This window comes from Salvelinus namaycush, chromosome 14 (assembly GCF_016432855.1).
Source record: "Salvelinus namaycush isolate Seneca chromosome 14, SaNama_1.0, whole genome shotgun sequence".
In the NCBI taxonomy this organism is placed as follows: domain Eukaryota; kingdom Metazoa; phylum Chordata; class Actinopteri; order Salmoniformes; family Salmonidae; genus Salvelinus; species Salvelinus namaycush.
This window is the reverse complement of record NC_052320.1, coordinates 8,859,054-8,873,451: the sequence shown is the minus strand read 5'-3', so window position 1 is coordinate 8,873,451 and position 14,398 is coordinate 8,859,054. Positions and strand designations below refer to the sequence as shown.

Sequence of the window (14,398 nt, the reverse complement as noted above, 5' to 3'; positions counted from 1 at the left end):
CTAGGGGGAGAGGTTCTCGTCTCTCTCTAGGGGGAGAGGTTCTCGTCTCTCTCTAGGGGGAGAGGTTCTCTTCTCTCTCTAGGGGGAGAGGTTCTCGTCTCTCTCTAGGTGGAGAGTTTCTCGTCTCTCTCTAGGGGGAGAGGTTCTCGTCTCTCTCTAGGGGGAGAGGTTCTCGTCTCTCTCTAGGGGGAGAGGTTCTCGTCTCTCTCTAGGGGGAGAGGTTCTCGTCACTCTAGGGGGAGAGGTTCTCGTCTCACTCTAGGGGGAGAGGTTCTCGTCTCTCTCTAGGGGGAGAGGTTCTCGTCTCTCTCTAGGGGGAGAGGTTCTCGTCTCACTCTAGGGGGAGAGGGGTCGGTTTAGGGTCTGTTTTTCCCTCCAAACTCAGGTTCTTATAGCCTGGTTGCAGATCAGTTTGTGCTATGTTGCCATTAAGTTAGCAAGACAACACAAATAGATCTGAAACCAGGCTATGGTTCTTATACCTGGGGGGTAAAAACAGAGGAGAAAAAGAGAGAAGAGGATCATGTTAACTGAGGCGACTAAATGCTTTAGCTTTGTGTTACTGGCTGGGTGAGGATGTGAGGTAAACTGAACGTGCACTTGTATGACCCCCCCCTGACTCCTTGGTCCCCCTCTTCCCTCCATTCCTGCTTTACCCCCCTACCTCCTCCCTCTGTTTACAAGGCGGACATTTTGTGTTCTGATCTAATGATGACAGGACAGTTGATGGGATGGAGGGAGGGGTACTGCATTGTTGAACCAGCTCACTGTGCTATTACACCCCCTTTCCGTTTCCACTGCTTGGTAGAGAATTAAACTGAACCAGACATGTAAGCTGATTCTCCTTTTACTTTTACATTCACTTTTATTCCGCTTGATTCCCCCAGCGATGGATATGATAGATTTCTTTCCTTATTTCTGTAACGGACTTATGAATTATTTTTAAATTAAAATAATGATGCTTGTATTCCATTGAAAAGCTTTGTGATGTACAGTGTACAATTTCATATTTAAATTTTTTACCATGATTGTTGAAACTGGATAGACAATATAATTTCAAAGCTATACAATTTCTCCTCTTTGACCATTTAGTTATGAAAGGTATGGGGAAAATATGTAATAACAATATGCTTAGATCCAATCAAGAACATATTATATACTTTAATAATCAGAGAATCCTGGATTTATAATTTTTATGTTAAAAACTTCCTAAAATTCAGATTTTTCTGTCTGTTTTCTTCTAGATTGAACTGTGGAAAAGAACACTGGAACGGTTTTAGGTTCATTATTACCAATGGGGTGACAGGTGTGCCATTCAGTCACAACATATTTTTTCCTTTACAAAACTTGTGGTTAATACAAGTTATTGTTTTTATTGCACCAATACCAAATATCTTTTCATTAAGATGCTCACACCATTATTTCTGTTGGAAAACGATGGGCACAGCCACAATAACGACTGGTCTCTGGGGTTTTCTCTTCAATTCCACCAGCGTGGTCAGACTGCCTACTTACTGCATGATGACATGGTATCTTGGCTACTGGTTGTCCATCATACTTGGACTGATTTACTGATTTTCAGTATGCAATATTAACGGGCCTGAATTCACGTAGGCTATTTGGCTCCCATTCCTTGCACCTGTATAATATACATTATTTCTTATCCAATTGTAAAATCTAACCCAAATATAAATGTGATAGAACTCCATGGACAGGGAAATTACATTTATGTATATAAACAAATTCAAAAAAGATTTGGAATGAATGGTTTGTGTATAATTCTTTGAAAAGGAGAATATTGCCATATATTACTGACACAACACAAAAGCCTCAATCAGCAGAATCGAGTGTTTACTCATTTTAGTCTGTGAATGGTGCGCAGTGTTGACATTTAGCATGCTCCTAAACATGCTCCTAAACTGAACCAACAATCATTTTGTTTAGAGGAAATTAAAACTTCAAGTGGGACTGTCCAAAAGGTACATTCTCTGGAAGAACATATTGCTATGTTGGTTCCTAATGTGTATAGATGCTCTCAGTACCCTACTCCTGTGTAATATCCAATAATGCATCAATGGTTATATCTAGGTATGCAGCCATGGTATATAGACCATCAACATCACCTGGTGGTCATAGCATGTACTAGCATTCAACAGACTCATTCTCACATGCTGTAATAACAGATGACCTTTGTTCATGTTGTCATGCCCATTATATCCCTTTAATCTGTTTAGGTCAAAGACATATTATTCTCACTACGTGCCAAGACACTTTTAAACCGGACAACAACTTAGTCGGAGACAGTTTATTAGAAATGTGGACAAATTCCCACAGCATTTAAACTGAAATTTCATCAACGAGATAGGTTGGCGAAACCTAGTAGTGCATTTATTTTTTGTACTGCGAGTGCAAATTAAACTTGGTCATTTAATGACAAGTTATTTTTGTTGCGTTTCTGCACCCCTTTGAATATGGAAGAAATCATTTGCTGCTTGTTTTATACAAAACAGCGTGCAATAAATACAGAGTAAACTAACGGTATATACTTTTCAAATGTTCTGTATGTACGATGTTAACTAAAGCAAAAGCATCCTTGCAAAATGTGATTGAAAGGTTTTTCCATTATAACTTACAATTTATGCTATACTGTAAAATAAGTTTAACATGCATATTTCATTCATTAATTTCTAATACCTCATTATTTAAAAATCAATGAACTATTACCGGTAACATTTCCAGATGTTAACATACATTTAGAAAATATTTGTTCCGAGCTAAAACTTGTTTCAATATATTAACAAAAATACAACAAAATGTACAGTACGAACAAAAGGGGACATTTTTCATTAAAAAAAAGAAACAACTTTATTGAAAATAGGCAGTTGTTTTAAAACATGTTTTTTCCCCCGGTTAGAATTTACAATTATGTTGATATTCAATACGTAACCTCACTAACTTTATTAAATAAAAAAGGTGGAGAGGTGGGGTGTAACTTTCAGACTATCCCATCAGAGCAGGGCCACATTCAGTAGGAAAACATTATCAAACGTTGCAGATTGAAATACGATGAGCCGACACGATTCCTTAATTCTACATGTCAGTGGCACCTTTGTTCTACATGACGTAATTCTATCTGAACGTTCCATAACGCTGTTCCTTGCTGAAGGCACCCCTGGTTGTTAAGTTAAAGCACGGTATAACTGAACCCCACAACAAACACATCATGGAAACAACTGAATTGTCCATGCAGAATTAGAACAGCAAAGCACAGCACTAAGACATTTGCTGGAGAATGCCCAGCTGTGATGCCATTACGACAGATACAGTCTCTCCTCAGTGAGGTTCCTCTGACGTGTGTTTGGAAAACTGGTGATATTTCCTCCTTTTTCAAATATGGCTACCAACAACTCGTCTCGCTCTTCAACCGACCTTTGAGGCTTTCATTTCTCATCGTCATCGGTTACAAGACTTTATATGCATCATTACTCCAGGTCTGGCATCTCTGAAAAAATTACAAATATTAAAATGTTAATAAAAACAAAATGTACCATAAAATGTACCATAAATGCTATAGAAATTGTCTGCTTGCTTTTAACCATGTGCTAAAATGATATCACAACTTACTTTCATCATCGCTGTCGTGCTGGAAATAAAAACAATATGAGATTTAGTGTCAAAACTGGAAAACTCAAGAGCAAGAAAGCAAGTAGTTTCTCTTGCAGCCACCGTATATAGTACACTGGTAAATGTTTGCATTTGCCTTGATATATTTGCTGTAAAATTAATTTAGAAATGACAGAAAATAAACACAGACCTCTTCGAGACCTTCCATACCACCCATCCCCAGATCTGGCATGCCGTCTTCTCCTCCCATCGTATTCATCATCTGAAAATAAGCAACAATCATTGTTTCAACATAAAAATATATATAATTTAACACATTTAATACATTACACACTTTGTGCAACGTGACATGCTTGCCTCTGAGAACTTGTCGAAACTGGACAGATCCTCATCAGAATCATCTTCCCAGTCTTTCCAGTTGTTGAAGTCGACACCCAGCCATTGAAACTGTGGGAAAGAAAACAGACATCCAAAATCAAAATTATTTTAACCAACATTCAAGACAAAATGTCCTTCTTATGTGATCTGAGCCTACTCAAATCGTCTCAGGATAGGGGTGCTAATCAGTTTGGCCTTTTAGGAATAAGATACATGGACGGGAGGCCCAGAAATACAGGGCAGAAAAAGTAAGGTAGAATGCATAGTACTGTGCATTGAAACAGTTCCTACTTTTGCCTTGTCTTTTGTTAACCGTGGCCATGCTCTTCCTGCCTCTGCTTTCTTTAGACAACACAACACTGATCTGTCTGTACGTTTGTGCTTGGATGCCTGTAACGAGAGGAAGAGAGATAATCGGTATATTACAAGTGATTTTGGATGAGGGATCTTCTTTGTCAGCATATTTAACATCCAGGTCATTGCAGTGGTTTTTCTGGGTCATTGCAGATAGTGATTCTGCAGCTAAATGAAAAACATACTTACATTGGGATCAATTGAGTCGAAAAGGTCCAATTCATTATGGTGTTTGAGGGTTTCAATCCCACCAACACAACTGAAAAGACAAAGTAAAATAGATGGTTTTGTTCATTCAGACAGTAAGGGCCAATAGGATTGATCTTATTCATGGGCTAAAAGGAAGATGAAGATGGTTTTTAGTCCAGGATTAGGTTTAAATCTGTGTCCAGGAAACTGCCCCCCCCCCCCCCAAGTGTCTGCAGTAGGCCTAATTTATAACTGCCCCCCCCAAGTGTGTCTGCAGTAGGCCTAATTTATAACTGCCCCCCCCCAAGTGTGTCTGCAGTAGACCTAATTTATAACTGCCCCCCCCAAGTGTGTCTGCAGTAGGCCTAATTTATAGACAGCTCACAATTTAGCCTAAAATCCATCTCACTTAAACTACAGTGTGTACTGGGTGAAGGTGAAGCAGCTTACCGGAAATCAAGTTTTGATTTTTCAAACTTCACTTGTAGATCTTTGCTGTCTTCTACCAGGAACTCAATAAAGACAGAGTCCCTTCTGTCATACCACTTCGCTGTTGCTGGCTGCCTATAGGACGAAAGAGAAGACTGATTAGTCCGATACAAAGCAGTGATCAATGTCTTCTAGTTTTTGATTATGAAATCCATCCATCCATATTTGGGAAACTGCACCCCATCATTATAGCCTGGGTACCAGTCTGTTTAGCTAACATAGCACTCTGTGTACTCCGTGTCATTATGCCAAATGTTTAGCATGACAGGCAGTGGCAATGAGGGGAATGATAGTTTAACAGACAGTTACCAAGACTACCATCATTAGGGAATAGGGGATACATCAATGAAGGGATAAAATGTGGGAAGGATAGGGAGCTGGTTCCATCCATATAATCACTCTGGTTCCAGCCATTAATTTTAGATGCAAACCTGAATAATGTGCCACTTAGAAAGCTGTCTACTCATCTGCTACATGCATGGTGAAACAGAAAAGCAGGCAAATGTGCTTTAAGCATTGATTAGCTAGCTAAGATAATACATTGTTTGGTTCATTCAGACACTACATCAGGAACATTAATTTATCAGCTGGAGTGTAGCTCCACCCATCAACTTTATTTAATCCAAGGTCATACTTCGTCAGGTCTCAAGGGATAAGGCTTCCTTGAATTCAGTGGTTTGATGGCCAAGCCTAATAGCTATTATTGGCTAACCAGCTCTGACACCCTTCCATATATTAATTCATGAGCTAGCTAGCAGGCCACATGGAATGTCGTAACTCCAACTAGCAAGCCAGTAGCTAAGAGAGCCACTTTGCAAGGAAATGGCTCGCTAATACCTGTTTATATGGCTCTAGCTAAAACTAGCTAGTCCACGTGAATAAAGGAATAACTAGCTAGCTATGAAGCCAAGGTTCAGCCTTGTATTATTATTAAAGTATCACCATGGCTCGTGATGATATGGACGAGTACCATTGCGCGAGTGTAAAGCCGACATTTCGTCTAGTGTAAACTGACAAGCGCGCCATTCATTCCCACTAATCGTCCCCATGCATGAAGGAGCATAGAGCAGGCCTAGCTAGTTAGTTAGCTACATTTGGCACCCGCTAGCAAGCTATAACATTAACGTTGCATTTTTGTGTCCCATGGACAATATGGAAACTATCATTGCAGCGTTGCTATACACGTATAAAGGTTTGGGCATGCCAGACACAGCCAGCCCTAGTTAAACGCTGTTTAAGCTTGAAGCTAGCTAGCAAGCTACTCCGCATTTGCAAGAATATGCATCCCATGCATGCTAACGTTAGCTCCCCCCTACCCTCCGTTCCAAACGTACATCTCTTGCTATCTATTTCTTCCCACTCCAGTCCGCAGTATTAGCCACGATGTGTTGTTGGATATTCTCTTCTGTAGCGAAAAACGACAGGGCAAAATGTAAATATCAATCCTAGACCAGTAACTGCTTTTCCTCGTTGTTGTGCGCAATGACGCATCTAGAATCAAGTCACTGTGGCCTCGCTCGCGCTGTCCGAAAGAAGTTTCTGGATCTTTCGCTCGTGCAGGGACAAGTCTCTTGCACGCGCTTTACCTGAAGTAAGCTACGCTGTTACCGTGGCAACACACACAGAGAGTTGATCTGTATTATAAAAAAATTAAAAATAGTTGATCTGTATCACATAATATCAACTATTTCCCTTGTATAACACAAGTATGTATGAACAGGCGTTACTAGCAGGGTTGTAGTGCTGCTGGAGCGCAAGGAGTGGCGCACCCTCACTTTTTTCAATTTGAGAATACACTGAGCTGGTTAAACTATTTCTGGAAAATTCATTCTGATAAATAATTCTAAATAAATGTAATTACCACTAAAATCCCATGAAAAACGATAGAATGACAAACCAAATAAGTATGTATAGCAGCCTAGAGGTACAGTGCCTTCAGAAAGTATTCATACCCCTGGACTTATTCCACACGTTGTGTTACAGCCTGAATTCAAAATGGATTAAATAAAATCAAAAAGCTCACCCATCTACAGTCGTGGCCAAAAGTTTTGAGAATGACACAAATATAAATTTCCATGAAGTTTGCTGCTTCAGTGTCTTTATATATTTTTGTCAGATGTTACTATGGAATACTGAAGTATAATTACAAGCATTTCACAAGTGTCAAAGGCTTTCATAAGTGTCAATTACATGAAGTTGATGCAAAGAGTCAATATTTGCAGTGTTGACCTTTCTTATTCAAGACCTCTGCAATCCACCCTGGCATGCTGTCAATTAACTTCTGGGCCACATCCTGACTGACTTGCATAATCAATGCTTGAAGTTTGTCAGAATGTGTGGGTTTTTGTTTGTCCACCCGCCTCTTGAGGATTGACCACAAGTTCTCAATGGGATTAAGGTCTGGGGAGTTTCCTGGCCATGGAACCAAAATATCGATGTTTTGTTCCCCGAGCCACTTAGTTATCACTTTTGCCTTATGGCAAGGTGCTCCATCATGCTGGAAAAGGCATTGTTCGTTACCAAACTGTTCCTGGATGGTTGGGAGAAGTTGCTCTCGGAGGATGTGTTGGTACCGTTCTTTATTCATGGCTGTGTTCTTAGGCAAAATTGTGAGTGAGCCCACTCCCTTGGCTGAGAAGCAACCCCACATATGAATGGTCTCAGGATGCTTTACTGTTGGCATGACACAGGACTGATGGTAGCGCTCACCTTGTCTTCTCCGGACAAGTTTTTTTCCGGATTCCCCAAACAATCGGAAAGGTGATTCATCAGAGAAAATGTCTTTACCCAGTCCTCAGCAGTCCAATCCTTGTACCTTTTGCAGAAATATCAGTCTGTCCCTGATGTTTTTCCTGGAGAGAAGTGGCTTCTTTGCTGCCCTTCTTGACACCAGGCCATCCTCCAAAAGTCTTCGCCTCACTGTGCGTGCAGATGCACTCACACCTGCCAGCTGCCATTCCTGAGCAAGCTCTGTACTGGTGGTGCCCCGATCCCGCAGCTGAATCAACTTTAGGAGACGGTCCTGGTGCTTGCTGAAATTTATTGTGCACCCTGAAGCCTTCTTCACAACATTTGAACCGCTCTCCTTGAAGTTCTTGATGATCCGATAAATGGTTGATTTAGGTGCAATCTTACTGGCAGCAATATCCTTGCCTGTGAAGCACTTTTTGTGCAAAGCGATGATGACGGCACGTGTTTCCTTGCAGGTAACCATGGTTGACAGAGGAAGAACAATGATTCCAAGCACCACCCTCCTTTTGAAGCTTCCAGTCTGTTTTTCTAACTCAATCAGCCTGACAGAGTGATCTCCAGCCTTGTCCTCGTCAACACTCACACCTATGTTAACGAGAGAATCACTGACATGATGTCAGCTGGTCCTTTTGTGGCAGGGCTGAAATGCAGTGGAAATGTTTTTTGGGGGATTCAGTTCATTTGCATGGCAAAGAGGGACTTTGCAATTAATTGCAATTCATCTGATCACTCTTCATAACATTCTGGAGTATATGCAAATTGCCATCGTACAAACTGAGGCAGCAGACTTTGTGAAAATGTATATTTGTGTCATTCTCAAAACTTTTGGCCACGACTGTACACACAATACCCCATAATGACAAATCTATTGAAAATGAAATACAGAAATGTCTCGTTTACATAGGTATTCATGACCCCTGAGTCAAAACTTTGTAGAGGCACCTTTGGCAGCTATTACTGTGAGTCTTTCTGGGTAAGTCTTTAAGAGTTTTCCACACCTGGAACGTTTGCCTATTATTCTTTTTAAAATTCTTCAAGCTCTGTCAAATTGGTTGTTGATCATTGCTAGACAACCATTTTCAGATCTTGACATAGATGTTTAAGTAGATTTCAGTCAAAACTGTAAGTCTGCCACTCAGGAATATTCACTGTCTTCTTGGTAAGCCACTCCAGTGTAGATTTGGCCTCATGTTTTAGGTTATTGTCCTGCTGAAAAGTGAATTAATCTCCCAGTGTCTGGTGGAGAGCAGACTGAAGCAGGGTTTCCTCTAGGATTTTGCCTGTGCTTAGCTACATTACGTTTATTTTTTATCTTGAAAAACTCCCTAGACCTTAATGATTACAAGCATACCCATAAGACTATGCTTGAAAATATGGATAGTGGTACTCAGTAATGTGTTGTATTAGATTTGCCCCATACATACTTTTTATTCAGGACAAACAGTTCATTGCTTTGCCACATTTTTTTTGCAGTAATGCCTTGATGCAAACAGGATGTATGTTTTGTAATATGTTTTATTCTGTACAGGCTTCCTTCTTTTCACTCTTTCAATTCGGTTAATATTGTGGAGTAACTACAATGTTGTTGAGCCATCCTCAGTTTTCTCCTATCACAGCCATTGCACTTTGTAACTGTTTTAAAGTCACCATTGGCCTCTTGGTGAAATCCCTGAGGGGTTTCCTTCCTCTCTGGCAACTGTTAGGAAGGATACCTGTATCTTTGTAGTGTACTAATACACCATCCAAAGTGTAATTAATAACTTCACCCTTCAACTTCACTCAAATGGATATTCAATATCTGCTTTTTTATTTTATTTGTACCCATCTACCAATAGGTGCATTTCTTTGTGAAGTATTGGAAACCCTCCCTGTTTTTTGTGGTTGAATCTGTGTTAAAAATTCACTTCTCGACTGAGGAACCTTACATATAGTCGGGCACACGAGTGGCGCAGCGGTCTAAGGCACTGCATCTTAGGGCAAGAGGCATTACTACAGTCCCGGATTCGAATCCAGGCTGTATCACATCCGGCCGTGATTGGGAGTCCCATAGGGCGGTGCACAATTGGCCCAGCATCATCTGGGTTTGGCTGGGGTAGGCTGTCATTGTAAATAAGAATTTGTTCTTAACTGAGTTGACTTAGTTAAATAAAGGTTAAATTTGTAAAAAAATATTTAAAAAATAAAGAAGTCAAGCACTGTTCCCTGCAGCTAAGCGGAGTGTGAGAGGGGGTTAGCCACATGGACCTTATCGCACCAATGAGATCTAGGATCCAAATTCAGTGTGTCTGCCTTGATGTTCCCAAAACTCCACGGACCCCCACTTGAGCAGTGGAACCCAGAACGATATGTGAACAGTTGGTTAAGGCGACACCGTTCTGCCGATTAACCCAAACCAGAGTGGCAACTGCAAAGCAAAAGGAGCCTGACTCTCTCTGGAAGTTGCTGTAGCCCTGCACCATGCTTGGGATATTTAGCCTATATAGGCTATTGGCTGAGACCCAGGGCCCGTTCTAGTTTAGTATGTCAGGGTGGGCAATTGGAAATGTGAATTGGGCCAAGTTGAAAGTAATAATCCATTAAGGTTTTAGTTTATTGAGATGCATGAATACATTACACCAAAATATTGATTTTGTCTGTTTTAAAACTAAATTCCTGCAATTGTAGATTTTATGAGTTATGTTCACTACTTGGTCAATTGATTTGAGAGCATTAATAAACTCAGCAAAAAAAGAAATGTCCATTTTTCAGGACACTGTCTTTCAAAGATAATTCGTAAAAATCCAAATAACGTCACAGATCTTCATTGTAAAGGGTTTAAACACTGTTTCCCATGCTTGTTCAATGAACCATAAACAATTAATGAACACGCACCTGTGGAACGGTCGTTAAGACACTAACAGCTTACAGACGGTAGGCAATTAAGGTCACAGTTATGAATACTTAGGACACTAAATAGGCCTTTCTACTGACTATGAAAAATACCAAAAGAAAGATGCCCAGGGTCCCTGCCCATCTGCGTGAACGTGCCTTAGGCATGCTGCAAGGAAGCATGAGGACTGCAGATGTGGCCAGGGCAATAAATTGCAATGTCCGTCCTGTGAGACGTCTAAGACAGAGCTACAGCGAGACAGGACAGACAGCTGATCATCCTCGCAGTGGCAGACCACGTGTAACAACACCTGCACAGGATCGGTCCATCCGAACATCACACCTGCGGGACAGGTACAGGATGGTAACAACAACTGCCCGAGTTAAACCAGGAACCCACAATCCCTCCATCAGTGCTCAGACTGTCCGCAATAGGCTGAGAGAGGCTTGACTGAGGGCTTGTAGGCCTGTTGTAAGGCAGGTCCTCACCAGACATCACCGGCAACAACGTCGCCTATGGGCACAAACCCACCGTCGCTGGACCAGACAGGACTGGCAAAAAGTGCTCTTCACTGACGAGTCACGGTTTTGTCTCACCAGGGGTGATGGTCGGATTCGCGTTTATCGTCGAAAGAATGAGAGTTACACTGAGGCCTGTACTCTGGAGCGGGATCGACTTGGAGGTGGAGGGTCCGTCATGGTCTGGGGCGGTGTCAAAGCATCATCGGACTGAGCTTGTTATCATTGCAGGCAATCTCAATGCTGTGCATTACAGGGAAGACATCCTCCTCTCTCATGTGGTACCCTTCCTGCAGGCTCATCCTGACATAAGCCTCCAGCATGAAAATGCCACCAGCCATACTGCTCGTTCTGTGCGTGATTTCCTGCAAGACAGGAACGTTAGTGTTCTGGCATGGCCAGCGAAGAGCCCGGATATCAATCCCATTGAGCATGTCTGGGACCTGTTGGATCGGAGGGTGAGGGCTAGGGCCATTCCCCCCAGAAATTTCTGGGAACTTGCAGGTGCCTTGGTGAAAGAGTGGGGTAACATCTCACAGCAAGAACTGGCTAATCTGGTGCAGTCCATTAGGAGGAGAAGCACTGCAGTACTTAATGCAGCTGGTGGCCACACCAGATACTGACTGTTACTTTTGATTTTGACCCCCCCTTTGTTCAGGGACACATTATTCCATTTCTGTTAGTCACATGTCTGTGGAACTTGTTCAGTTTATGTCTCAGTTGTTGAATCTTATGTTCATACAAATATTTACACGTTACGTTTGCTGAAAATAAACGCAGTTGACAGTGAGAAGACGTTTCTTTTTTTGCTGAGTTTATATGCAAATAAATATTAATTGATAGTTCACCTCTCGGTTTTCTTTGATCCTGTATTACCCCAGTGCTAGCCTCCCTACACTGGCTTCCTGTTAAGGCAAGGGCTGATTTCAAGGTTTTACTGCTAACCTACAAAGCATTACATGGGCTTGCTCCTACCTATCTTTCCGATTTGGTCCTGCCGTACATACCTACACGTACGCTACAGTCACAAGACGCAGGCCTCCTAATTGTCCCTAGAATTTCTAAGCAAACAGCTGGAGGCAGGGCTTTCTCCTATAGAGCTCCATTTTTATGGAATGGTCTGCCTACCCATGTGAGAGACGCAGACTCGGTCTCAACCTTTAAGTCTTTACTGAAGACTCATCTCTTCAGTGGGTCATATGATTGAGTGTAGTCTGGCCCAGGAGTGTGAAGGTGAACGGAAAGGCTCTGGAGCAACGAACCGCCCTTGCTGTCTCTCCACTGGGATTCTCTGTCTCTAACCCTATTACAGGGGCTGAGTCACTGGCTTACTTGTGCTCTTTCATGCTGTCCCTAGGAGGGGTGCGTCACTTGAGTGGGTTGAGTCACTGACGTGATCTTCCTGTCTGGGTTGGCGCCCCCCCTTGGGTTGTGCCGTGGCGGAGATCTTTGTGGGCTATACTCGGCCTTGTTTCAGGATGGTAAGTTGGTGGTTGAAGATATCCCTCTTGTGGTGTGGGGACTGTGCTTTGGCAAAGTGGGTGGGGTTATATCCTTCCTGTTTGGCCCTGTCCGGGGGTATCATCGGATGGGGCCACAGTGTCTCCTGACCCCTCCTGTCTCAGCCTCCAGTATTTATGCTGCAGTAGTTTATGTGTCGGGGGGCTAGGGTCAGTTTGTTATATCTGGAGGACTTCTCCTGTCTTATCCAGTGTCCTGTGTGAATTTAAGTATGCTCTCTCTAATTCTCTCTTTCTTTCTCTCTCTCGGAGGACCTGAGCCCTAGGACCATGCCTCAGGACTACCTGGCATGATGACTCCTTGCTGTCCACCTGGCCGTGCTGCTGCTCCAGTTTCAACTGTTTTGCCTGCGGCTATGGAACCCTGACCTGTCCCAGACCTGCTGTTTTCAACTCTCTAGAGACAGCAGGAGCGGTAGAGATACTCTTAATGATCGGCTATGAAAAGCCAACTGACATTTACTCCTGAGGTGCTGACTTGCTGCACCCTCGACAACTACTGTGATTATTATTATTTGACCATGCTGGTCATTTATGAACATTTGAACATCTTGGCCATGTTTTGTTATAATCTCCACCCGGCACAGCCAGAAGAGGACTGGCCACCCCTCATAGCCTGGTTCCTCTCTAGGTTTCTTCCTAGGTTTTGGACTTTCTAGGGAGTTTTTCCTAGCCACTGTGCTTCTACACCTGCATTGCTTGCTGTTTGGGGTTTTAGGCTGGATTTCTGTACAGCACTTTGAGATATCAGCTGATGTAAGAAGGGCTATATAAATACATTTGATTAATATGGTTTATCGTAACCATGTGTTCAAGCTCATCAAATGGAAGTTGAATGATACAGCGTAGTGTAAGCTACAATGAAATGCCTACTCACATCTAAAGCTCTCCTCGTGCAATGATAAACTATATGTATATACATTAGGCTACAGCCTACAAATAGATATATACCACGTAGTCGTAGGTCTATTAGGCTATACTGCAAATGGTTGTTTGTTCCTGAAATGACCGAAAGGCAGGGCTATCCTACAGCACCACAAGCTGGTTCAACTTTTTTTTTAACATCATTGCACGACACGGGCGCTGTCCTTTCAGCACCAGGAAGGGGGCTTCAATCGCTTAAAACACTTGAACATCTGTTGCCTACGCATGATAGTCGCACTCATCACTTGTTATTTCAAATAGAACATTCTCACAATGGTGCTTGTCTAGTCAAGTTACACCAAAGCTGAATCAATGTCACGCAAGACCACATAACTAATCATTTTACATCAACACAACAGCATAGCACAGTAGGCCTATAACTTTACTATTACACCAAAAACACCTAATTTGAGATTTTAGAATGGTTAGTTGAAGCAGAGTTGGAGCTTCTTTTTCCCCCTTCTTCTCATGCACCAGGGCTGGATATATACTTTAATTGAAACAAAATACAAGGCTACTAGTTTAACACCATCTGCTGTAATTCACTCACAGAACAGTAATTCAAGGACATCTAAATTCATATTCCCATGAAACTCCCGAGAGGCGCAGCCGTCTAAGGCACCGCATCTTAGTGCTAGAGGCGTCACTACAGACCCTGGCTTGATTCCGGGCTGTATCACAACCGGCCTGTGATTGGGAGTCCCATAGGGCAGCGCATAATTGGCCCAGCGTTGTCCGGGTTAGGGGAAGGGTTTGGTCATTGTAAATAAGAATTTGTTCTT

General features: G+C 42.3%; 1 protein-coding gene across 2 annotated transcripts; it reads right to left on the bottom strand.

The window, feature by feature from the left end:
- Window positions 1-2,375: 2,375 nt before the first annotated feature.
- Window positions 2,376-6,692, bottom strand: LOC120059096 (prostaglandin E synthase 3-like). Of its 2 annotated transcripts, none has more exons than XM_039007898.1 (8): window positions 6,351-6,692; window positions 4,996-5,109; window positions 4,546-4,615; window positions 4,294-4,392; window positions 3,982-4,071; window positions 3,815-3,886; window positions 3,625-3,643; window positions 2,376-3,502 (listed from the first exon to the last, which is right to left on the bottom strand). In XM_039007898.1, the coding sequence occupies exons 1-8, from the start codon at window positions 6,368-6,370 to the stop codon at window positions 3,483-3,485; spliced, it is 504 nt and encodes a 167-aa protein (XP_038863826.1). In that variant the 5' UTR covers window positions 6,371-6,692; the 3' UTR covers window positions 2,376-3,482. The 2 variants fall into 2 exon arrangements, with proteins under 2 accessions (XP_038863826.1, XP_038863827.1); XM_039007899.1 differs by having other exon boundaries at window positions 6,369-6,583.
- Window positions 6,693-14,398: the final 7,706 nt, after the last annotated feature.

What these genes read in the sequence shown, in the direction of transcription:
- LOC120059096 (XM_039007898.1), bottom strand. Translation starts at nt 6,370, where the DNA reads ATGTACGTTTGGAACGGAGG. An exon ending in ATGTACGTTTGGAACGGAGG is followed by an intron (nt 5,110 to 6,350) that starts GTAGGGGGGAGC and finishes TTCGTCCTATAG; the next exon opens with GCAGCCAGCAACAGCGAAGT. An exon ending in TAACAAAAGACAAGGCAAAA is followed by an intron (nt 4,072 to 4,293) that starts GTAGGAACTGTT and finishes TCTTTCCCACAG; the next exon opens with TTTCAATGGCTGGGTGTCGA.